Raw genomic sequence first — 26812 nt, forward strand, 5'->3', positions numbered from 1 at the left:
AAAAAAAGACGATAAATATCGGGTTTCGGAGAGAAAAATAGTGTTTTTAATTTTTTAAATATTGTGTTGTGCTGACGTGAAAAATTGTGGTACTAACAGAAGCTTTGGTTATATATATATATATATATATATATATAGATTACAAACATATTCACTCTTTTTCTTTTTCTATTATAGAATTACACACGCACCTAATGAGTCTTAAGCTCACAACTTCACCATTCATCCCATTATTGTAGGAGGAAGAGCTATTTGAGTTATAGTTTACTATTTTCATATTTGTAGTACAAGAATCCTACCTAGTAAATATTCCATATGAACTTAGAAAAGTGCTAACCACACATACACTACTCTCCAAAAAACCTAGTCTAGTTACAATTGAGGTTCCTCAAATTAAATTATTTGTTAAACAAGTCAATCCATATTGACATGAATCTGTTAAAACCTAAATCCTAACTAGCTAACTTTGTGTCGTGTTCACGGATCATGTCAAATAATGTTGCCTCCTAATAAGTAGAAAATAATATGAATCCAAGGACTTAATACTTGCACTAATTTTGGAATCACATTTAATAGCGTTTTGAGTGGTGGAGAAAAAATTGTAAGGCCATCTGAAAGTGACCGACTATGTCAAAATTGTGATAAAAGTTACAACCCAAATATTCTTAATATAGATTTAATTTTGAAATCGCATTTGCTAGCATTTTGAACGGTGGAGAAAACATTGTGAGTCCATCCGAAAGCAATCGACTATGTCATAATGTGATAAAAGTTACCCACATAAATGTTCATGATATAGATTTCCTGTAATAAAAAAAGGTAAAAGTTATGACACATATATAGAATATGGAATCAAAAAGGTTTGTTCTGGGTGATTTTTTTTTTCCAAAATAACACTAATTTTAAAACAATTTTATTAGTTAACATGTTTTCAAAACTATTTAAGAAACTAATATCTTGAGTGCAATAAACTCGATTTCAGTGTTCTAAATCGAGTACAATGAACTCGATTTCAACATTGGACCGTTATAGAACTCGAGCCTATTGGACTCAATTTCGTTTAAATTTCAGAATTCAACTTCAGTTCTTTCCTTCAACAAACTCCAGCAAAACTCAACTCCAACAAAACCCAGATCTGATCCGATCCGAGCAAAACCCCAGGTGGGTCTTAGGTTTGCTTGGGTTTGTTGATTTCGTTGTTTTTTCTTGGTTGTTGTGTTTGATTGTTGGAGAAGAAGAGTTTTTGGAAATGGGTTGTTTTTTATTGTTTGAGAATAAGATTTTTGGTTGTTTCTCTTTGTTGTTTTTTTTTTTTTTTTTGTTTTTGTTGAGCGAGTATCAAAATTGAGTCTATAAGGCTTGATTTCAAATCGACAGAAAACAAGTCTGACGAACTTGAGTTTGGCATTTCAAAATCAAATTCATTACATTCGAGATGTTGGTTTCCTAAATAGTTTAAAAAACTTGATAACTAAAGAAATTTTTGGAAAATCAGTGTTGTTTTGAAAAAAAAAAAAAAAAAAACCCCTTGTTTTGGGGTTTTTGAATTATGAAAAAAAGGTTTGTTTTGGGAAATGAAAATGAATATAAATCCGAAAAAATCTTAAAACTTTTTTACTTTCACAGAATCTCGTGTAACGTACACTATATAAAGATCACACTGATTTGAGAAAATCTTAATAGAGTTCACAAAAAGTCTGAAAATGAAAGTACGAAAATGGTGCAAGTAGAAAAGTAGAAGCAAAGTTACTCAAGGAACCGAAGCTATAAAATAATATTGTATATTTAACTCAATCTCCTCCAAACCTTTCCATTTCAAGTTTTTATTTATACCCAGAGACTAAAATAGAAAGAATTATCTTTTTTTAAGGTTGTTCTTGATTAGCTTTGACAATCGCATAACAATCACAGTGATAGTAATAACCAGTTGGATCTGATTGAAATTCGAATATAGCAAATGGGGTCGTTGAAAAACCAAGAGGAAGAGCTGGAACCGGTGGTAGAGGAGGCAATACTGTATGTCAATGGAGTTCGTAAAGTTTTGCCTGATGGGTTGGCTCACATGACTCTTCTTGAGTATCTCAGAGGTACAAACGACATGGTTTTTCTCAATCTATGATGGTTTGGTTTTTTCTCGGACACTTTTTGTGATTTGGGTTTTGTTTAGTTTGTTTGGTTGCTTTAGAAATTAGAGGAAACGAAAAGAGAGAAAAATATGAGTTTTGACTGTATGATAAAATGCGGGTTTGAAGTTTTTTTATTTGGTTTCCCAGGAAAAAATGAAACTAAAGAGATAGAGGAAGAGAAAGTTTGAAGCTTGACCCAACTTTAACTAGGCTTAATATTATTATTGTTGGTTTATCTTTATTACTCAATTCTTTGTGGTTTGAATTGGGTTCTTGGAAGTTGGTTTGTTTAGTTGCCAAGAAAATTGGAGAGAGTAATGAGAGGGAAAGACATTCTTGAAGGTCAACTTACCTTATTATTATACACTCCCCTAGTGGGTCTTGAATCTATGATGTCCCCCACACCGGCCCACACCCCCCCTTTCGGTCGAACTTATAAGGGGAGGAGGTGCCAGTTGGATAGAGTTCATTGGCCTTAATTAGGCTCAATATTATGTGCGCTAAGCTTAAATATTTTGTTCTCCAATCTTTCCCCATCTTTTATTAGCTACCAAAAAGGGTTAGTGATATTTGTTTCTGGGTTCTGTTTATTATTGGTGAACTTAAACCTCTGCTTTTGCTTTTCTTCAGAATTTAATTTAGAATCATAACTCATCTCCAGTTAGTTAACTGTAAGTTTTATTTTTTTGGTTGCTAAGAAATCTGAGAAAAGGAACTTTTTTTAAATTTGTTGTTGATTTGTTTGCCTCTAGTTTTTGGCAGGATAAAAGAAGGGAGTTAAATAAAAAAGAAATTTTGAATCACAATGCATCAATACTAAAAAAAGTATATTTTTTGGATTTAACAATCTTTTACTTTTCCCACAACTTATCCACAATAGACTAGCAAATTATTAATATAAGATAAGGATCATGTCATTAATAATTTTCCTTTATTTTCTGTTTAGATATTTTTTTAATGATATTTGTTATGGGCAAGGCTTGGGTCTAGTGCACCAGATCACTGGACCCAGACCATGTCCATTTGTTATAAGCATGTAACAATTTTTAATGCATTGTGGTCTTTTTGTCTTTAATTTCCTACTAGATTGAGGTCAAAATCTTAAAATGTGGTAGCTGAAATTGCATTACCACAAGAATTTGTTCATAATGGTGACCAGTATTTCTTTTGAAAGAGATTTTTTTCTAGTATCATTGAATTTCATGTCTGATTGTTCTGGCTTAAGCTCATTGTGTCATATGCCTTTCAAATGATGAGTTAAAGGTTTTTGGCAGTGGATATGTTAAATCTTAGATTTTCTTAAATGTTTTTTGTTTTTGTTTTTGTTTTTTGTTTTGTCTTGTTTTTAAATCCTTTTTGGACCTCTCTCATCCCTTAATTGCTTGGTCTTTTCCTCTCTTAACCCTTGATTGTTTGTTGTTCCTTTAAATTTGTTGAAGATACATTGGTTTGTTATTGGCCAGAATGTTCAAGTATCTACTTCCTCATCCCTTATGGGAAAATTCTGATCTAATATACTTTTGTAATTTTGGCAATAAAGATATTGGTTTGACGGGGACAAAGCTTGGCTGCGGGGAAGGTGGTTGTGGAGCTTGCACTGTTATGGTTTCTCATTATGATAAAAATTTGAAGAAATGCATGTGAGTCTCTTTCTCTTGTTTGCTCTCTACTTCTTCATGAGTGCCTCTTGCTTCCTGCTTCCTCCTTCCTCTGAGGTGTGTCCCATAAAATTGTCAGAAATTTAAATGTAGCTCTGACAAACCTCTTTCAGGCACTACGCTATCAATGCATGCTTGGCTCCTCTTTATTCTGTAGAAGGGATGCATGTAATTACAGTGGAGGGAGTAGGAAACCGCAGACATGGCTTGCACCCAATTCAAGTAATATATTTTGCTTTTTATGGTTCTAGTATTTTGTTGAGTTTGTTAGTAATATTACGGCCATGGTTCTTGTGGTAAATTTCAAAAATAATTTTGGAAGGGCAAGGAAGTATCTATATGTCCTACCATGGGTGTCAACACTTGGTTCTTTTTCCCTGTTTTGATTACCTTTTGGAAGGCAGATCTTTTTCTTGTCTATAATAATTGCAAAAAATAAATATTCTCCACTTAATAGCTAACATGGCATTGCGCAACTTGTTCTTCACATTCCAGCAATCAGCTTAATCTTTTTAGATATAGTCTAGAACTTCCCTTTTTTCAATGTTCTCTAAACAAATAATATACTGTGAAAATATATAATTTTTTCCCCTATTCGTGTGGAATTAAATCTGAATATATGCAGTAACTAAGTATATATGTTACTGAGTATATATGTGCATGATTATTATCAAAACGGAATGTAATGCTTATAAATTTTAGCTAAAGATATGATAAATTTGACAATTCATCTTGATATAACTGCAAAACCTAGCTCTTCACCTCAATGGACAATTATTCTTCTCTGGATTGAGTTATTCAGATCTTGTAAACCTAGTAGCTAGATCCAGATAATAAAAAAGGAAAGCCTATAAACTAATATTTTAGTTGATCAATCTGCTCTGCTTTGGAGATTGCAGTAGTTTACTTGCATTTATTATAGCCACTTTCTGTGGTGCTGAGTTTGTCTAACTGTGGTCCTCAAGTATGTTTCCAAAATTTTCTGCAGGAATCATTGGCACAATCTCATGGCTCGCAATGTGGGTTTTGTACTCCGGGTTTTATCATGTCCATGTATGCCTTGCTGAGGTCATGTCAAACACCACCTAGTGAAGAGCTGATTGAAGAATGCCTTGCAGGAAATTTGTGTCGATGCACAGGATACAGACCAATTGCTGATGCATTTCGTGTCTTTGCCAAAACAAATGATGTTGTGTACACTGACTCTTCACTAAGCCTTCAAGGAGGTGATTCTATTTGTCCTTCAACTGGGAAGCCTTGTTCATGTGGATCAAAAAGTCTAAGTGGTAGAGACACCAACAAACAAAGTGTCACTTGTGGGGATAGGTATGAACCTGTCTCTTACAGTGAGGTAGATGGAAGCAGATATACAGACAAAGAACTTATTTTCCCCCCTGAGCTATTATTGAGAAAATCAACTTATTTAAAATTGAGTGGTTTTGGTGCGCTTAAATGGTATCGACCTTTAAGACTTCAACAAGTCCTAGAGTTAAAAATGAAATATCCAGATGCAAAGTTATTGGTAGGCAATACCGAGGTAGGAATTGAAATTCGGTTGAAGAGAATGCAATATAAGGTTTTGATCTCTATTACACATGTGCCTGAACTTAATGTGTTGAGTGTGAAGGATGATGGCTTAGCGATAGGTGCTGCAGTAAAGCTCACCGAACTCTTGAATTTTCTTAGAAGGGTTGTAAAAGAGCGTGATGTTGATGAAACTTATTCTTGTAAGGCCTTCATTGAACAGTTGAAGTGGTTTGCTGGAACACAGATTAAAAATGTTGCATCTGTTGGTGGGAATATATGTACTGCAAGTCCAATATCAGACTTGAACCCTCTCTGGATGGCTGCTGGTGCAAAGTTTCAAATTATTGATCGCAAAGGGAACATCAGAACAGTCCTGGCTGAAAATTTCTTCCTGGGTTACCGTAAGGTGAATCTCGCACAGGATGAAATCTTACTTTCTGTATTCTTACCGTGGACTAGGTCCTTTGAGTTTGTGAAAGAATTTAAGCAGGCTCACCGTCGAGATGATGATATTGCAATAGTAAATGCTGGAATGCGTGTTCATCTTGAGGAAAAAGCTGAAATGTGGGTGATTTCAGATGCATCCATTGTTTATGGCGGGGTTGCTCCACTCTCTCTTTCTGCACTTAAAACAAAAGAGTTTCTCATTGGGAAGTGTTGGAACCAGGAGCTCTTGCAGGATGCTCTGAAAATCTTACAAAAGGATATCATCATAAAGGAAGACGCTCCTGGTGGGATGGTTGAGTTTCGGAAATCTTTAACTCTTAGTTTCTTCTTCAAATTTTTCCTATGGGTTTCTCATCAAATGGATGGGAAGAAATCTGTTGAGAGCATAGAATTATCACATCTATCTGCTATACAATCATTCCACCGCCCACCTGTTATAGGAAGCCAGGATTATGAAGTTATAAAAGATGGGTCTGCTGTGGGTTCTCCCGAGGTTCATCTTTCGTCAAGACTTCAGGTATTTACATAGGAAGAGTAACGGTTGATTGAGTTTTATCTTTGCTGATATATAAAATTATGTGCATTGTTTTTTGGATTTTATTGATTTTATATTAGAAATTTAAAGTTATCAAGGTAGCATAGCTTTTGGGACTATGGCTTTGTTGTTCTTGTTGTTGTTAGGTAGCATAACTTTTACTTTGCTTCTTCCCATATCACTAATGGACATCTGGACTGTGTATGTGGAGATTATATTCTCATATGTTAATTGGCTGCAGTCATCTTAATCTTTAATATGTTTAAAATGTTGAACTCGTTTATTATTTGTTGTATGCTTATTCCTAGTTGTTTTTGGTCCCCAAGAGTATCATCATGATATTATTGTTAATATCATGACTGTTTCTAGGTTACAGGAGAGGCAGAATACACTGATGACGTACCAATTCCTCCTAGCAGTTTGCATGCTGCATTAATATTGAGCAGAAAAGCTCATGCCCGTATTCTTTCAATAGATGACTCGGAAGCCAAAGCTTCTCCTGGGTTTGCAGGCATATTTCTAGCCAAAGATGTGCCTGGTGATAATAAAATTGGACCAGTTATTGAAGATGAGGAACTATTTGCTACAGAATTTGTCACTTGTGTGGGTCAGGTATGAAGTTTACTGTAAAATTTTTAATCTACAATTTTTTTTTCCATTGGCATGCTTGCCCTTTTTCCTTCTGTGGGATGTTTCAGTTCTCCTCACTCTTTTCCTTCTTAATCCATGGAATTATGTGTGTATAATTTATTCAGGTTATAGGAGTGGTTGTTGGTGATACACATGAAAATGCAAAATTAGCAGCCAGAAAAGTCCATATTGACTATGAAGAGCTCCCAGCCATATTATCAATACAGGATGCCATTAATGCTAAAAGTTTCCATCCTAACACGGAGAAGTGTTTGAGAAAAGGGAATGTGGATCTTTGTTTTCAATCAGGGCAATGTGACAAGATCTTGGAGGGGGAGGTTCAAGTGGGAGGTCAGGAACACTTTTACTTGGAGCCAAATAGCAGCTTGATATGGACAATGGATTGTGGCAACGAGGTTCATATGATCTCATCCACTCAAGTAAGTTAGCTTGTCACCTCTCCTGCATGCTTATCCTAGCCATGGGCTTCTCCACACCAATTTAGATTTAATAGGAGTATTGAATGTAAAGTGAAATAGAATATGAATTCAGCCACTTTTTACTGTTTTTTAGCTGCTTTTTTATTATTATAAAATTTTGGATATATTTAGCCATTGGGAATATTTATGGTTCTTATGGAAAGCAAGGGATTTTATATGAGATGAGGTTTTTTATTATTTAGGATCGGATATGTGAAGAATAAATAAGATTTCAAAATTGCGTTTACTGAATTTGTGAGTTGGACTAATTGGGCACAACAGAATTTTCTTTGCAATGCATGTGGTGAATCATAATTTGGTGTCAGTTGAACATGGGTTGATGTAATGGTCTTTGTTGGTCCAATCCTTTTTCCTGTATACATCCATCTGATATCTCCCTTAATCTTACTGGATGCCATACTGTTTACTGCTCCTAGTTATCACTTTAAAATGAAAACATCTCTCATGTCTGTTCTGTACTGCAGTTAATTGAATATTCATATATCTGTACACACGTAGGGACTAAAAATTCATCTGCATGTATTAACTAACGTTGGAGAGTCAGGGTAGAAATCCTCTCACTCTCCCCCCTTTTACACAAATGGTTAAGTTCCATATCTTGTCTTGGAATCTACCCCTCTATAATGAAATTGGGGGTAAGTCTACCTACCATTGAAATTTACCAGACCCCATAGAAATGGTAGCTTTGTGCTCTGGGTACAATATTTTTAGTATAGTTTTATATCATGATTTATATATATGAAAAATTTCCATATATAACATAAATTTCTCTGACAATTCCTTCTAGTTGGGCCCCTTGACATGTCATTATAATAGACAGGTAGAAAGAATTAGAGTCCCCATTTCACTTAAAATTTGAGGAATTAGTTGATAACTAGAATAGATTTTTAGACTGGGTCGACTAATCCATTTTTTACTATTTTCTATATGCTTAAGCTTTTGGGATAAGTGGTAATCTATCATGGTATTATAACAATGTTCAAGCTTTTAAAACAAATGGTGACCTATCAGTTGCAAACTTCACTGCCTAGATGCTTGTTAGTCTTATAGCATGACATTTTTCTATTCTAAGATTACAATGTGACGCTTTGTGCAGGCCCCTCAGAAGCACCAGAAGTACATTGCTCATGTTCTTGATCTTCCAATGTCAAAAGTGGTTTGTAAAACCAAGAGAATTGGTGGTGGATTTGGTGGGAAGGAGACAAGATCAGCTTTCCTTGCTGCAGCAGCTTCTGTTCCATCATATCTGTTGAATCGACCGGTGAAAATAACATTAGACAGGGATATAGACATGATGATAACTGGACAGCGGCATAGCTTTCATGGAAAGTACAAGGTATTATATTTGGTACTCTAATTGGATTAGCTATATTTCAGTATACTTAAGTTTGGCAATTTAGTTATATTGCCATGAGTCCACTTGATATAATGTTTAAGGTGCCTTCTGAGCAAGATATGTGCTGAAATTTTCAGTTTTGTTTTAGTTTTTTAGGTTCAAGGGAAGAGAATGGAGAAGAAGAGGGAAGTAAAGAAAGGCTTTACCTCCTTCGCTTCTTCAATTTATGATACACTTTTGTTACTCCAATTTTTTTCAGTTTTTTTTTTTTTTCCATGCTATTTTTTGTTTTTGTTTTTGTTTTTTTAAACCTTTTCATTAAGGCAATTGTCTCAATGTAACTAAGGATTATTTCCAACCAAACTTGGTTTGGAAAATGAAAGTTTCTCTGTCTTTTTAGACTTTGCAATAGCATACTGTTTGCGACCTCCTTAGCACTTTTTTTCAACATTTTTACTCATGTTGTTTTAAGCTTCCTTCTACCCGTTCTCACTGCCACCTTTTGGTCTTTGTTTTACTTTTACCTATACAAACCATCTTAAGTGAATCTTCCATATTATTTATTTTCACCTAAGGGGTTCACAACTTCATTCTTATTTTTATTGTCAAATTTTGAAATATTATGAAACATAAAGAGAAGATGAGAATGGAAGATTGAAGATATTAAAGTGGACCGGTCACTAAGACCTATGTCCCCAACACCAAACGCCTAAGAGCTTGATTGATTGATAGCACATTTCAAAGGAACCTAGACTTATAATGGGATTTATAGAGTTTGAAATTAGGTCAACTATCAAGTTATTACATGTATTTTGAATTTGAATTTCATATCAACATAATTGATTCTTTCAATCCCTTGATTTACTCCAAGAAATTAATTCCGTGATTTTGTCTTCAGTTTTTGTAAAGTGACATACTTTCCAACATCAACTTATCTTTTTAAGTATCTCTAGTTTCCACTAAAAAAAAGTATCTCTAGTTTCCACTCATCTGAGTTCTTGTTTTTTGCTACACTCATTTTATGAAGTTTGCTTCTTAATATTCCAGTCTTTAATACCATGGCATAGCTGGTGGTATAGTTGTCTTATAAAATTTTCCTGTTGATTTAATGGGTATTTTATGATTGCACTCATCAACCTTTTTTTGAAAGTTTATGTGATGGAACAAAAAAATGATGAAAGGTCATTACTTGGCTTAGGTTGGGTTCACAAATGAGGGGAAAGTGCTTGCACTGGATCTTGAAATTTACAATAATGCTGGAAATTCAATGGACCTTTCTCTTGCTGTCCTCGAACGTGCTATGTTTCACTCAGATAATGTCTATGAGATACCAAATATGAGGATTGTTGGAAGGGTTTGCTTCACCAATTACCCCAGTAACACTGCCTTTAGAGGATTTGGTGGTCCTCAAGGTATGCTTATTGCTGAAAATTGGATTCAAAGAATTGCAGTAGAACTCAAGAAAAGCCCGGAAGAGATAAAGGCAAGTTACACTATCTTCTCAACTTGATGTTCTTTTGTTATGGCTTCAGTTTATTATAACTACCCATGCTGTTGTTATTGTTCTTCCTATTAAATTCATCATTTGAAATTATTTTTAGGAAATTAATTTTCAAGGCGAAGGTTCAGTGCTGCACTATGGCCAACAACTTCAACACTGTACATTGTCCCAGGTCTGGAATGAATTGAAAATGTCTTGTGACTTTCTGAATGCTCGTAAAGAAGTTAACCAGTTCAATGTTAATAACCGGTGGAGGAAGCGTGGAATTGCTATTGTTCCGACCAAATTTGGCATATCCTTTACGGCAAAGTTCATGAACCAGGTAACATGTTTTCTGTATGTGTAATTGATTCTAAAATATTGATTAGCCTATATGGACTTTACTGGCATTTTGAGGATCAGTTTGGTTTGTGCTCTGAAAGAAGTAATGAACTTGGGAGATTATGTTACTGCTGCAAGGGAGGAGGGGAGTGGTTTTCAGGGATAAATCTGGAGTGAAGTTCCAATATTTGTAACTTAGTTTATGGAACCTCTGCCAGCACAACAAGATTAAACTCCCTTGGATATGAACTGGGAGACGAGTAGCTACTGCTCCAAAATTTTGCTTCAATATTTTCATTCTCCCCTTTGTTTCAGTTATTCCTAGCTGCTTGAGCTACATAAATGAATAGTAGTTGTGCATGAGTTGGCACAATTAGGAATTTTTTTTTTTTTGGTAGAAAACAATTAGGATTAATTGAAACTATTTTTTTTTATAGGTAAGAAAAAGATTTATTGAAAAAAGATAAGCATGAGAAAACACAAGGTTCACGATAGTGAACAAGAAGAAAAAAAGAGGTAAAAAAAAGCAAACAAACACTAAGCTATACTAAGAGACAAAAGAAAATCCGTGATAGTAGAACAATCTAAAAGGCCCCAACACCGAGACCAATCAAAAAGGGTCCGTCTGCATAACTCCAACAACTGATCCAATGACTTCCTCGTATCCTCAAAAGAACGCCGATTTCGTTCAGTCCAAATATTCCACATTAAACAACCTGGAACCAGATTCCAAATATCAGAATTATGTTTCCCAAACCAATGATATCAACAGAAAAATAAGTCTGCAACGGAACTTGGCATGACCCAATCAATCCCAAACAGCCGAAGCATATACATCCACAGAGAATGAGCAACCGGACAGGAAATCAGCAAGTGGTCCACAGATTCCTCATTACAACAACACATACAACAACGATTTGCCAAAATGCGGCCATGGAGCATAAGATTATCCAAAGTAAAGATCTGACCATGAGCTGCTGTCCACATAAAGAATGCCACCCTTCTAGGAACTTTTACTTTCCAAATGCCCTTCCAAGGGAAAGTAGGAAAAGTTACATTTCGAATCTTAATATAAAAAGACCGAACATCAAACTTCCCACTTCCGTTAAGACACCAAAAATGTCTGTTACTACCTTCACCCCTAGGAATTCGAGTTTGAATGAAGTGAAGAAGGGAATAGGAAGCAGCCAACTCCCAATCATTAAATTCCCTATAGAAAGCTTCTTTCTTTGAAGAAGGGAATAGGATTAATTGAAACTAACTTTTTACCATTGAATAGAAAGCTTCTTTGTTTCTGAAAATTAGAAAAATTATTCTCTTCCTTTGAATAGAAAGCATTACATCCATATAAATAGATGACTAAATTACTACTGAGCCCAAACTGAAGTACCCTTGGCATTATCTGACATGTGCCAAATTAATGCTTGGATATAAGAATTTGTTTTGGGATGCCCTATATATATGTCTATAGTAGTTTCTTTCATGGTACTCCATCAGTTTTGAAAATTTATAGATTGCCGAACTATTATTACTGGTTGAATTTGTTATGACATTCCTGCTTTTGGGCTATGAGGTTTGCATTTTATGTTTATTCTAGAATCATGTCATCAGATCCTAATTATGTAAATCTGCCTAATGACTGTAGGCTGGTGCTCTTGTTCATGTTTATACTGATGGAAATGTATTAGTTACACATGGAGGTGTTGAGATGGGGCAAGGTTTACACACAAAAATTGCTCAGATTGCTGCTTCTGCCTTCAATATCCCTCTCAGTTCTGTCTTTATATCTGAGACAAGTACTGACAAGGTAATAAGTGATGTTTTGTTAAAGGTTTTACGTCTTGTTTAGTTATTTACTCCAGACCATGTTCAGCAGAAAATAATCATTGGTATCACTGGTGGGACTTGGCATGGCTGTATCCTTTTATCGAAAGTGCTAGAAAAAATGAATAAAATGGAAGTTTTGTAAAATACTTGTCCTTATATTTTTTTTAGAAAAACATTGACTAATGTGAGATGAAAAGGGAATCAAACATATGTGATTTCTGCATAGTTACTTATCTGACGTGTGGCAGCTGTATCAGTAACAAGCATCATAAAATATCTTCTGCAACCCATATTTAGAGAGGAGTAGCCCCTTCCACTTGTTCTGTTTTTCCTTTTCCAAATAATTCAAAAAAAGAAAAAAAAAGAAAAAGAAGTGCTTGGCCTTTCTAATTGATTCTTAAACTCTCTACATTGCCAGTGGTTCAACCTGGAATGTTCTCTCATCAGTCTCCATTAGAATCATGGAATGGTAACATTTCTTAACATTAAAGTGGAAATGAAACCATCCAAGATTCTGTGTGAAAACTAGAAATAGATCGCGGATTTCTTTTGTATTAAATAATGGTATTGAATCATCTTATTCTTCATACATAAATGTATACTTGCATGCATGTATGCATATACAGTATAAAGTTATAAACATTTATGTATGTTGTTTTTGTCATGCTGCCAAATCAGGTCCCTAATTCATCACCAACAGCTGCTTCTGCAAGTTCTGATATATATGGATCAGCAGTTTTGGATGCATGCGAGCAAATAAAGGCACGTATGGCGCCTATTGCTTCAGAACATAATTTTGACTCGTTTGCTAAGGTACCTTTGTTTTCATAGTTTTGTATAACTGCCTTAATCCTTTGGATGATCAAATCATCAAATGTATGATCTATTTGTTTTACAGATTGAATGAGTTCTTTATTTTCTTTAAGGAAACAATTTTTTTAAAAAAAAAGGAGTATATGTTATTTAACTTGAATGCTATTTTAGATATATAAATGTTCTTTGCTATTGAGAGCCTTTGTTCTCATGGGCAGTCTGATGAGAAAATTATGATGTGTTTTCATTTATTCTCAGCTGGCGAATGCATGCTATATGGCACGAATAGACCTTTCAGCGCATGGATTTTATATCACCCCTGAACTTGACTTTGATTGGAAGACTGGTAAAGGAAACCCATTCAAGTATTACACATATGGTGCTGCATTTGCTGAGGTTGAAATTGACACATTGACTGGAGATTTTCACACAAGGGCGGCAAATGTCATCTTGGATCTTGGATATTCTCTCAATCCAGCAATTGATGTTGGACAGGTGCTTTTCCTTGGACAGACTCTTCTTTTCTTTTCTTTTTGTAATTAATTTCCTTTTTTCATTTTCTCCTATATTATATTTTAAATTGTGTATATATATATATATATATATATATATTGGTTCCTCAGCCTCCTAATACTCAAGTCATTTAAATATATGTACTGAAATCCTTTTGTTCTGGACTTCGAGGTGAATGCCAGTCCTGCTTCATATGTTATAGTCTTGTAAACTTGGGAAACTGATGTTTGAACTCCAGTGCCATTTATTTGATGTTTGAACTGTTGACATTTTTATGATCATTATTTGCACTTTGAACCTTTCTTCTGTTGGAGTTTGTTACACTTGAAACCAATATGGTCTTAATTTATATTCTGATGAGTTGGTGTATGCTTTGATTTTTCTAACAGATTGAAGGAGCCTTTATACAAGGTTTAGGTTGGGTAGCCCTAGAAGAACTAAAGTGGGGAGATGCAGCTCATAAGTGGATCCCACCAGGATGCCTTTACACATGCGGACCTGGAAGTTACAAAATTCCCTCTATGAATGATGTCCCCTTCAAATTCAATGTTTCACTTCTGAAGGTAAACTCAACTAATTGCTTCTCAAATGCCTTTGGGAATGAAGTTAGGGAGTTGGGAGGGGGCTGGGTTGCTTTTTTTATTTTTTATTTGATTCAGAATCACCTCTATAATGAAGAACCTATTTGAACATAGAGATTCGGATGAATATTAAAAATTTAACAAGAAATGATATTTTGATTTAAAAATGAGTTGAGACATGAGAATGCTCACGGTTATTTACATGATGTGAACAACACAAAAATAGGTGTTGAACTTACTGCATCTTATTACAAAGAGAGAAAATGAGATGCTATTATGGCATGGCTTATCTTTCACTTTAGGGATGGGTAAGGTGTCCAAAGGAAGGTTGTAGAACTATGATTTTCTGATGTCGTTTTGATTAATCTATTGTGTTGGCTCTTTTAAAATCAATAGCAAGATTGCAATAGAAAAAAGAACAAGAAGAGTAACACTCAAATTTATTAATGATTCAACTTAAACATTTATAAATTATCACTTGTACCAAAAGCTTAAGTTGTTAGAAAAGGATGAATCTAGTTATTGATGCAGCTTCACCATCTAGAACAGTCACATGGTAACCCTTGGGTGTTATCATCACTCAAAAATAAATAATTAAAAAGTAAAAACTTAAAGTTTGAAATAATCCTATGAAAATCCAAAATAAAATATTGAAATAATTTCTAGTTGTGCTCCTACATCAATTATTTAACCAGTATGGAACTACTGAATCCATAGTAAATTGTTCTGAATTGAACCTCAAGAAAACACTCCCTTGTTATATTATGAACATTAGTTATTTATAAGAAAACCCTAGATAGACTATAGAAGACCATATTCTTAAACCAAAGACCATATTTTAATAAACCAAGTGAATGCTAGACTGCTTGTTACCTAGCCTTCAAGCCATCTTTGCATTGCCTCCATTATAACAATGACTCCCATTTGGTAAATTAAGTTTATAATTTTAAGTTATTAAATTTGGCTGTAACTTTTTAGGGTTAGCTTTTTGTATTGTTATTTTTATGTCAAAAGTAAATTGTTGTCTTCCCTTGCTTTTCTAGAGTTTGCTGTTGGTATTCCGTATTCACTTAAATCTATACCAGCTTACATTTTACTTCTCTGGCTTGTGTGTTTCTGTGTTAATCAACAGGGTCATCCAAATGTGAAGGCCATCCATTCATCTAAAGCTGTTGGTGAGCCTCCATTTTTTCTGGCCTCAGCTGTCTTTTTTGCCATCAAAGATGCCATTATTGCTGCAAGAGCAGAAGTGGGTTGTAATGATTGGTTTCCTCTGGATAATCCTGCAACACCCGAACGCATCCGGATGGCTTGTTTGGATGAGTTCACTGCACCATTTATTAGCTCTGATTTCCACCCTAAGCTCAGTGTTTGATGCAATAGTCTTATTTCAATTTAGCATATCTTAAAATTCTCACTTTGTACAGTTTACTTATCTTTAACAAAGCTTCCTCAAAATAAAATAAAATAAAATAAACTGACTCTGCTAGTCAGGGAAGAGCAAGGGGAACACCCTTTTTGTAAGTTAAATAATGGTATTCTCATTGTTTACTATGGTACAAGATGCACTTACAAGTGCAAAATGTAATTACAAGCAGTCATTTTCTTGACCAGTCAAAACAGCCTAGCATATATATATTGAGTGCTACAATCTCTTTCCTGAAAATTTCAACTTATCTAGTTATATACGACTTTAAATTTTACTTTTTCTAAGTAGAACTATATTTTTGCTTAAACTCATTTTTCTAATCCAATAATTCAATGCAACTAAATTCTCACAAACGAGCTCCGGGAAAAGGGACACAATGGCATGACATCATGAGAATTGTCAAGGAGGGGGCAGTTGAAGTTGGTAGAAATTGTCTCTTGTCACGAAATTGTGTTCAAAATTAGCTCTAGTTGGAACCTTTCAAGCAAATTGTCTATTGTCACTAAATTGTTTTCAATGGCTCTATTTTCGAATATTTCAAGCAAATTACATCATGGTTGCAGTCCAGAGAGGCTTGAATTGGTGAGACATTTAATCGGCCACGATATTGATATGAAACAAGAAAAACATTACAATGATTCCTTGTACTGAGTCAAATGTATTTATTACTTGTCTTTGTTCTCCGACTTTAGTTGGTGCCAATGTTATGCGTTTTCTCTGTTTAATATGGTGCATGTTTGGATAGGCTGTTTTAAAAAGTACATTTTAAAAAAATAGTATTTTTAAAAAGAGTATTTTGAAAACTCAGTTTTTAAAGTTATTGTAAGGACACGATTTGGTGACGAACCTAATAGTATTGGGTTCACACGTAAAAGGCCCAGACAATACAATTTTTTAGAACGTGGGTGTAAAGAACTAGGAGAACTATAGTACTTCCCTCCAAGATTTCCCTTAAACCTGTTTCAGGTACAAGGTCGGTCTCACAAATATTTTTCTTCTGTGAATCCTACCACTTTCCTTTCTTACTTTCTTCTCTCTTGTTTTTCTCCGTTTCTTCGTCCTTCTTTTTTTTTCCTTTCTTTTCCGATCCGATCCCCTGTTTCAGGTTCTTCTTTTAGTTTATATACTTCCCTTTGCGCTTCATCCTTGCCGCACACGTGTAGGTTGGGTTCGGAGGATTTCTTTCTGTCCCATCTGGCACCTCCTGGAACTTCCTATGGGTAGCTGTAAGGCTGCCTTCCCACTGTTCAGGTATCACCTCCACATTAATGCGGTCAGAGAGTTGGTTGAGAGGTCATTAATGCGGAGGTAGCTGTAGCTTCAGATATTTGTTTGCCTTATCTCTTTCACTTTTAGTCGGCTACTCTACCCTTTGAGATGACCGAATTCGGAGCTCTGATCGTAATGAGCCCACGTCTTGATCGTCCTCGGAAACGATCGTCCTCGGACGAGTTATGCCGAGGACCAGGGTATCCTCGGACGGATATACGATCTCTGATGGGCCGCTGGCCCAACAGTCCTGACCCCATTCTGAACCCTAGGGGCCCATCAATCGAACGATCCCCACAATAGCCCCTCAAAATCCTACTTTTCGACTCTTCAGGAGAAAAGGTGGATTTTGACGTCATAAGCCTGCATATGTGCGCGTTTCGGGGCATGCCCCTGACGCTTCAGCACCCCGGTTTTGGTAGCATTAAATTCTGACAACTCCCTTGTCTCCCACGTTCAACAGCGAGATCTAAATCTAACGGTAGGGGGTTTCTCTTATTTTGTGAGCGGGAATTTTACCGCTCACAACCTTCGCATGACTATAAAGGTGCTCCCAAATTGAACCTGTACCTTATCCCTGATGATTATGCAGTTCCAGAGCTCATAAAACTGAATCTGCCTTCTTCTAGTCTTCTCTGTTCTCCTGGCGACCACAAATAATTACACGTTGTCCGAGATCCTTCCTTTGAACCTGTAAGTCCTTTTAAAGCTTTTGATATTGTTATTCAATCACCAAAAAGTTTCTTTTCTACTAAGCCTCTCTAGAAAAATGGGGAAACAGCGGAATCCCTTTCGGCGTCTCGTTGACTCCGAGGACGGTATTAGAAACTTTCGCTCTAAGTACAATATCTCACCAACGGTAGGGATGAGGTATGCAGCCCAAGGGGAGTGGGTTGACGCCAGGCAAACTGGGGAAGTGGTTATCCCCATGATCGCCTTTATCGAAGGTGGGATGACCATCCCCATGGGCAGTATCACTAGGGGTTATCTTAGTTTCTTTAGGTTATCCCCCACCCAATGCGCTCCCAATATGTTTAGGATTCTGGGTAGTATAGACGCTTTGAATCAGAGAATGGATTTAAACCTATCCCATCACGATGTGAATTGGGTGTATAGCCTTCACCGCTTAGCTGACCAGGATTATTATCTCAAGTCGAGATATCCTGCGGTAAGGCTAATTCAATGCCTCCCTACTTCAAATAAGCATTTAAAAGAGGATTTCCTTATTTTTTCTGGGGAATGGCACGATGGTCTACCTTGCCCGACAGTAGAAGGAACACCAGGTGGGTGCAAAATTGCAAACCTACACCATTTAACTCATGAACACATTTTACTAACTTTCATTATTTTCGGGCCTCACAATTTTAACTTTGAAATTAACGGTTTTGCAGACAAACGCTACACGAAGCCCAATCTCAGATTAGTCAATAAAGCGAGCCTAGACAGATTATTGGGAGCCGAAATATACGTGAACGAGGCTGATGGTCAATTACGGGCAGCACATTTAATCCTTGGCTACACCCCCCTTTCTTTCGGCTTTCAGGCGCCGAAGTACGTGATTAGGGCACGCAACCCTCGGCTTCGCCGTATCAGTGTTGCTTACGAAGGGTTCGTCGTTCCAGAGGGTATTCCACTTCCCAAACACACACCTCTCACAAAGCCTCTTTTGGTGGCCAGCATCTCGGCTGGGCCCTCTTTACCCTTATCTTCCCTCAAAAAGAAAGGAACCAATAGAAAAGGGAAAAAGGGAAAAAATAAGGAAACCGTTGTAACAGTGTCTGAATCCACAGACGACTTAGAGGTTCTCGATCAGCCCACAAGTCCCGAGGAAAGTTCTGACGAGATGGGGGCACACAGAAAACCCCAGAAAAGTTTGATGGAGCTAATGGAAGGTCAACAGGGAAAGGCTGCACCTGCCCAGACAATACCATCCCTGGTTTCATCTCTTCCAGCCAGGTCTCATCCTACAGTTCCTCGACACCCTCCCCAATCACCTCCGCAACCAGTGCCAATTAATGCTGCCGAGCAAGAAAAGCACAAAGAACGGAAGAGTAGGGAGGCGGTAGATGCAAGTAGATCTCGCCCCGCTCAAGAGGAGGATGCCCAACGAGCTGTAAAGCAGCAGAAAACTAGGCACCCCGCTACACGGGGTCAAGAGAAACCTGATTCCCCACATCCCGACTCACAGGCGTGGCTGCCAGCTCCTATGCTCGGTGGGGAGCCCCTGCGAAACGATGCCTCTATAAGGGACTTCAATGGCGGCATTGGGTGTCACGTAGCCTCGGCCATAGAGGAGGCCTTATTGCTCCCAAAGGATATGGCTGAGATAAAGAACGTGAGGAAGAACCAACTCATCCTTGACAATAAACGATACTTGGGCATGGTGAGAAACTATTTTTTTACACTGTTTCATTGTGCGACTGTGGCTTACTAATGCGCGTTTCCCATTAACTAGAACGCTAATTCCCACCTCGTTTCTTATAGATCATCCAAAATACTTTCAAGCTCGATGAGATGCTCAACGCTTGCTCCACCCAACTTGACGGTGAAAGGAAAAGAAGGGCATCGGCTGTACAAACCTTGTCCAGGTCCGAACAGGATTTAACCGTCGCAAGGAAAAAACTACAGGTCGAAGAAGAAGCTCGCAAGAGTGCTGAACTGGCATCAGAAGGTTACCAGAAGCAGGCCGAGGAACAAACCAAGCTTCTGCATGAAGCGAACGCCGAGCTGAAAAAGACTCAGGAGCAAGTTCTTGTTCTTAAGAAGCATCTAGAAGAGACTCAGAAGCTAAGGGAGCAAGCTGAAAAACTCAAAGAACAAGCCGAGCAGAAGGGCTACGAACTTGGAATAGCTGAAACTGAGAAAGCCCTAAGAGCCGAAGTTCCAGAAGTGTGCCGCATCTTCTGCGCGAGAACCTGGAATGAGGCTCTTAACCGCGCTGGGGTTGAAGCCTCATCTGAACTACGCAAGCCAGAGAACGTGTATTATCCCGAAGCGATACGCTCCTCGGCTCCTCAGTCATACCAGGCTGATACCCCTTCCCCAGCTATTAATCCCCCTAACGAGGAGGTTCCGTCTCGCAATTCTCCCAATAAACCCATTACTGCTTCCAAATCAGAGACAACCTCACACGATTTTCAACAAGAATTGGACTCCACCGTCCAATCAACTGGGGGCATTACCAATTAGCAGAAAAATATAGAAATTATTTTGTAATTTTAACTAGAAATGTAATGGAGTACTTTCTCATTTAGTTTCTTTTCATTCTGATGACTCTAAATTATCTTCACCCGTACTTACTTTGTTGCCGTAATTTTCAAGGGGTCCATCTCAATCACCTTTTTTCACTATACGCCATCCTTGCATTCGAAGCTTTCTCTTTCTGACTTCTTTATAAAGGTCCATAAGGCATTATTTCCACCAAGTTTATGATTTAGAAAACTCATCACCGCTCTGTTTACCGTTTAATAACTCGATAAACCACTTAGCAGGCCAATTTTTATCGAGTTTACGGTCTGAGGACCTGGCATGATCTAATTTCTGTTTAACAATTTATTATGAATGGTAGGATGTTAATTTCCACTAAGCTTGCGATCCAAGGACCTGGCGTAACTTAGCTTCTGTTTAACAATTCAGTATGAATGATAGGATGTTAATTTCCACTAAGCTTGCGATCCAAGGACCTGGCGTAACTTAGCTTCTGTTTAACAATTCAGTATGAATGATAGGATGTTAATTTCCACTAAGTTTGCGATCCGTGGACCTAGCATAACTCAGTTTCTGTTTAACAATTCAGTATGAATGATAGGATGTTGATTTCCACTAAGTTTGCGATCCATGGACCTAGCATAACTTAGTTTCTGTTCAACAATTCAATTTGATAGGATGTTAATTTCCACTGAGTTTCCGATCCGTGGACCGGGCATAACTCAGTTTCTGTTCAACAATTCAGTATGATAGGATGTTAATTTCCACTAAGTTTGCGATCCGTGGACCGGGCATAACTCAGTTTCTGTTTAACAATTCAGTATGATAGGATGTTAATTTCCACTAAGTTTGCGATCCATGGACCTGGCATAACTCAGTTTCTGTTCAACAATTCAGTATGATAGGATGTTAATTTCCACTAAGTTTGCGATCCGTGGACCTGGCATAACTCAGTTTCTGTTCAACAATTCAGTATGATATGACAGGATGCGAAATTTATAGGATGCATATTCGACGTAAATTTAAAAGAAGATATCTGAATTGAAACTGATTTATTAGTAATAATACCTTCTGAGATTATTTACATTCCAAGGATGGAGTACAGGTTTTTCATCTAGGTCTTCTAGATAGTAAGCCCCTATTCCTGCTACAGAAGTAATCCGGTATGGTCCCTCCCAGTTGGGTCCCAGTTTTCCCCAATTTGAATTCTTAGTGGCCCCCAAGACCTTTCTCAGCACTAGATCTCCTATGGCTAACGGCCTCATCCTTACGTTGCTATCGTAGCTTCGCTTGAGTTTGTGCTGGTAGTAAGCTAGCCGAACCATTGCGCTCTCCCTTCGTTCTTCAATCAGATCTAGATTGTGCTTCAACATTGTATCATTATTGCTAGAAGAAAATGCATTGGTCCTCAACGTTGGGAATCCTGTTTCTAGGGGAATAACGGCCTCGGCCCCATAGGTCATAGAGAAAGGAGTTTCTCCCGTCGAACGTCGGGGTGTTGTCCGATACGTCCAAAGCACATGCGGTAGCTCTTCCACCCACTTTCCTTTCGCATCATCTAGTCTCTTTTTGAGCCCATTGACAATGACCTTGTTAACAGCTTCAGCCGCCTTGCAGATAAGCTGGAGTGGAATACCTGTTTCTTATTCCCAGCTCTGAACAGTATTCCTTGAAGGCATTGCTATCGAACTGGAGCCCATTGTCCGAAACAAGAGCTCGTGGAATACCAAATCGCGTAACAATATTCTTCCAGACAAACTTCTTCACATCCACGTCCCGGATGTTCGCCAGGGGTTCAACTTCAACCCATTTAGTGAAGTAGTCCGTGCCGACGAGCAAGTACCTCTTGTTTCCTATAGCTTTTGGAAAAGGGCCGACAATGTCCAGTCCCCATTGCGCAAAAGGCCAAGGGCTTGAAAGAGGGTTAAGGACTCCTCCTGGCTGGTGAATATTCGGTGCGTATCTTTGACACTGGTCACATTTCTTAACATACTCCTGCGCCTCTCTATGCATATTTGGCCACCAATAACCCTGCGTGAGTGCTCGGTATGATAGAGACCTCCCTCCGGTATGGCTCCCACAAATGCCCTCATGTAACTCTTCTAGGATTGATTCCGCTGTCTCAGGAGGCACACCGAGCAAATATGGTCCAGAGAAAGACCGTCTGTACAGCTTCTTATCCTCGGATAACCAGTACCGAGGTGCTCTTCTTCGTATTTTCTCGGCTTCCACCTTATCCTCGGGCAATGTGTCATTTTCGAGAAATTTTAATATAAGGTCCATCCAGTTTGGTGATGGACCAACTTGACGGATTTGGCGAACCTCCTTTTCTGGTGAGGTGGGAGTACACAAGTCTTCGACGACAATTACCCGAGGGAGATTTTGTACTGAGGAAGTGGCGAGGGTCGCCAAAGAATCAGCATGGGTATTCTCCCCTCGTGGAATATGTAGTACGTCAAAAGATTCAAACTCAGCTCGCATTCGCCTTACTCGGTCCAGGTATCCTTGCATCCTTGGGTCTCTGGCCTCCTAACTCTCCGGTTACTTGGCCGACAACCAGCCTTGAGTCCGAGAGCATCTTCACCGCCTTTCCACCCATTTTACGGACCATGCTCATTCCCATTATCAAAGTTTCGTACTCTGATTCATTGTTAGTAGCTGAGAACCCTAGCCTTAATGACTTCTCTATGATGACCTCTTCGGGGGATATCAAAACCAATCCCAGTCCAGCTCCCCGTTGGTTGGCAGCCCCATCCACGTATACCTTCCACTCCGGCCATCCTGACGCGGATATTGTGCCAACCGCTTTCTCATCCATGTGATCTCGATTCCTACTAATCTCCTCAGGGCACTCAGCGAATTCAGCTACCAGGTCGGCAAGAACTTGACCCTTCACAGAGGTGCGAGGCATGTATTTGATGTCAAAAGCACCCAGAATCGTTCCCCACTTGGCTATTCTGCCGGTATAATCAGCACTTCTAATTATGGATTTGAGGGGTAATTGGGTCAAGACAACTACAGTGTGAGCTTGAAAATAATGCGGAAGTTTACGTGTTGCATGGACGACTGCCAGTATGGCCTTCTCTAACGACAGATATCTCACCTCGGCTTCATGGAGGGATCTACTCACATAATAAACAGGCTTCTGAACGCCCTTGTCTTCTCGCATCAAGACAAAACTGACGGCGTGAGGAGCTACCGCCAGATAGGCATACAACACCTCATCCACTTCAGGGCTAGACATGATAGGTGGTTTAGATAAATAGTCCTTCAGCCGCTGGAACGCCTCGGCGCACTCCTCGGTCCATTCGAATCCCTTCCATTTATGTAACAGACGGAAAAAAGGACGACACCTCTCAGCCGACCTGGAGATAAACCGGTTCAAAGCGGCAGTCATCCCCGTCAACCTCTGCACCTCCTTTGGATTTCGAGGCGCTTGTAAATCGTTAATGGCCCTAATCTGATCTGGGTTCACCTCAATTCCCCTATGGGTCACCATGTACCCCAAGAATTTCCCGGAGCCTACACCAAAGGAACACTTCGAGGCGTTTAGGCGCAACCTATGCTCTCTCAATATCCCGAAGATATTAGTGAGGTCCTTCACATGTTCAGTCACTACCTTGCTTTTCACCACCATGTCATCAATGTAAACTTCAATGCTTCTGCCCAGCTGTGGCTCAAACATTTTAGTCATCATGCGTTGATAGGTTGACCCAGCGTTCTTGAGACCGAAGGGCATCACCTTGTAATGGTAGTTCCCAACCGGGGTCACGAAAGCGGTCTTTTCTTGATCATCGGTGGCTAACGGAATCTGATGATACCCCTGAAAGGCATCCAAGAAACTCATCCTAGGGTGGCCCACAGTTGCATCCACCAGCTGGTCAATCTTCGGCATAGGAAACGGGTCCTTGGGGCATGCCTTATTAAGATCCGTGAAATCCACGCACACTCGCCATTTCCCCGTCTTCTTCTTCACCACCACCGTATTGGCCAACCATTGGGGGTAAAAGACTTCGTTGATAGCCCCAGCCTGTTTCAGCTTAATGACTTCACTTCTGACCGCTTCGGCATGCTCCTTTGACGGTCGCCGAGGGATCTGTCTCCTAGGGGGAATGGCAGGGTTCACATTGAGCCGGTGACAAATGAAACTTGGGTCTACTCCTGGGGCTTCATACGGGTCCCATGCAAAAACGTCCACATTGGCCCGGAGGAACTCCAGCAAACTCGCTTTCTCTTGCAGGGGCAGCTTAGCCCCTACCCGAAAAAATTTTTCTGGATCATTTGTGACGATCACTTTTTCCAGATCTTCACACTCTACCCCATTGGTTAGCACGTCTATACCCGACGCTGGGGGCTTTAATTGCTATGAATCATTATCGGCAGTAGCCGAGGTTTCTGCCTCTGGCCGATGCCGAATGGCCGCTACTTGGCATCACCGAGCGACCGATTGGTTCCCCACTATCTCCAGGACTTGGTCTCCGGATGGGTACTTCACTTTCTGATGCAGGGTGGACGAAACCGCTTTAAGTGTGTGAAGCCAAGGTTTACCCAGGATGGCCGTATATGGAGAATAAACATCTATAACAATAAAATCCACCTCCACCACCTCCACCACCTCCGTGCCTGACTGCACGGGCAACCTGATTAGTCCCATAGGAATGACCAACCTTCCTTCAAAACTGACTAGAGGGGAAGTATAGGTTGTCAAATCCTCCTGTGTCAAACCTAGCCCCTTGTACAGATCCGGATACATTACATCCGCTGCGCTCCCCTGATCAACCATCACTCTTCGGACATCGTAACCACTAATCCTCAGCGTGACCACCAAGGCATCCTCGTGGGGCTGTATAGTTCCAATCAAATCCTCGTCTGAAAAACCCAAAATCAAAGGGACACGCCTCTTGGTCCTCTTCGATGCTTGAGAGCGATCCTCGGCGGGGAATCGGGACACCGACAACAATCTCGTGGGGCAGGAACCAGTCCTTCCCGGGGCCGCGAAGATGACATTGATCGTCCCCCGGGGGAGCCTTGATGAAGCATCCCCCCGCACCTCAGAACCTGCCTAGCTTCCCATTCCGCTGGAATGGTGTAAGAGTTGCTTCAATTTCCCTTCTCGGACCAATTGCTCCAAATGGTCCCATAAATTCCTACAGTTGTCTGTCGTGTGTCCATGGTCTTGATGGTAATGGCAATACAAACTCGGGTTGCGTTTTGTAGGCTCTCCCGCCATCCTGTTCGGCCATTTGAAGAATGGCTCATCCTTTATCTTTTCCAACACCTGCTGGACAGGCTCACGAAACACCGCATTAACAACCTGGGCGTCCGCCGAGGTCGGCTGCACAGCGAAATCCCTCCTTGGTCGGCTATTATTATAACGATCCGACCTGAAATCCCTTCTCTCCTGTGGTATCGCTTTTGCCTTTCCCTTCCCCTGAAGTTGATCCTCCTCTATTCTTTTGTACTTCTCTATTCTATCCATCAACTGGCGCACACTGGTGACAGGTTTGCCCGTCAAGGATTTCCTCAAGTCGTGGTCAGCTAGGAGACCTGCCTTGAAGGTGGTTATAGCCACAGCGTCATTCTTCCCCCCTATCTCATTAAACATTTCCCAGTACCTATCCGAATAGCCCTTGAGAGTTTCGCCCTCTCGCATGAACAAGGTCAACAAAGAGCCCAGAGGCAAGGGAGTTCTGCTGCACGTAATAAAGCGAGCGCCAAAAGCTTGGGTCAGTGCTTTGAAGGATCCAATAGAATTGGCCCTTAAACCATTGAACCATCTCATCGCCGTCGGACCCAAACTCGACGGAAAAATTTTGCACATCAGAGCATCATCCCTGGAATGAATAGCCATCTTCTGGCTGTAATAACTTACATGTTCCACCGGATCCAAGTGGCCATCATACAGAGAGAACGTAGGTTGATTAAACCGCCGAGGATGAGTAGCATCATCAATGCCTTTTGTAAAGGGTGATCTGGAAATCTGGCTCAGTGCTTTGTTCATCGCATCATTTCCCAAGCCCCTGCTTGTAGGACTTTTACGCCTCCGCCTATGATGACGCTCCTCCTCGTAGGAGAAAGTCTCACTCTGCGGGGTCCTCGACCTCCGCCTGTAGCTAGCCCCATCCGACTCCCCGGATGATGGTTCGGAGCGAAGTGGTGAACGCTCCCGTCGTACATGGCGTAACTCTCTCTTCAAATCCGCAATCTCACGTTGTAGGTCCCCATCATACTTCGCATGGGACACGTGACTCTTCCCGCGTGTACGGGTTCTCGTGGTATGAGTGGTATGCATGCTCCCCTCCTGGACTTCCCTCCGCTCGGGAATCTTTCGAGGACCACCGCGCTGAGAGCCCCTTGACTCCGCCTGATGCGGGCTAACATCACCCTGATGCAGCCCTGCTGCGGGGTGAGGCGGTTCCACTCCTTCCATCGAAAACGTTGTATTAGAGGTTATACAAGCTAACACAAGCTCTTCCCACAGACGGCGCCAATTGTAAGGACACGATTTGGTGACGAACCTAATAGTATTGGGTTCACACGTAAAAGGCCCAGATAATACAATTTTTTAGAGCGTGGGTGTAAAGAACTAGGT

General features: G+C 39.5%; 1 protein-coding gene across 1 annotated transcript; it reads left to right on the top strand.

Annotated features, from left to right (window-relative positions):
* The first annotated feature begins 1663 nt into the window (after window positions 1-1663).
* Window positions 1664-15935, top strand: LOC115975629 (xanthine dehydrogenase 1-like). Its single transcript, XM_031096495.1, has 14 exons — window positions 1664-2087; window positions 3667-3766; window positions 3898-4006; window positions 4773-6275; window positions 6663-6905; window positions 7049-7363; window positions 8520-8759; window positions 9958-10242; window positions 10361-10582; window positions 12227-12388; window positions 13087-13221; window positions 13480-13716; window positions 14124-14297; window positions 15448-15935. Exons 1-14 carry the CDS (start codon window positions 1958-1960, stop codon window positions 15688-15690), a joined length of 4098 nt encoding a protein of 1365 aa, XP_030952355.1. The 5' UTR covers window positions 1664-1957; the 3' UTR covers window positions 15691-15935.
* The last annotated feature ends 10877 nt before the right edge of the window (window positions 15936-26812 follow it).

Source organism: Quercus lobata, chromosome 1 (genome assembly GCF_001633185.2).
Source record: "Quercus lobata isolate SW786 chromosome 1, ValleyOak3.0 Primary Assembly, whole genome shotgun sequence".
NCBI lineage: Eukaryota > Viridiplantae > Streptophyta > Magnoliopsida > Fagales > Fagaceae > Quercus > Quercus lobata.

What these genes read in the sequence shown, in the direction of transcription:
- LOC115975629 (XM_031096495.1), top strand. Translation starts at nt 1,958, where the DNA reads ATGGGGTCGTTGAAAAACCAAGAGGAAGAGCTGGAACCGGTGGTAGAG. An exon ending in AAAAATTTGAAGAAATGCAT is followed by an intron (nt 3,767 to 3,897) that starts GTGAGTCTCTTT and finishes AACCTCTTTCAG; the next exon opens with GCACTACGCTATCAATGCAT. An exon ending in CGGCAAAGTTCATGAACCAG is followed by an intron (nt 10,583 to 12,226) that starts GTAACATGTTTT and finishes TAATGACTGTAG; the next exon opens with GCTGGTGCTCTTGTTCATGT.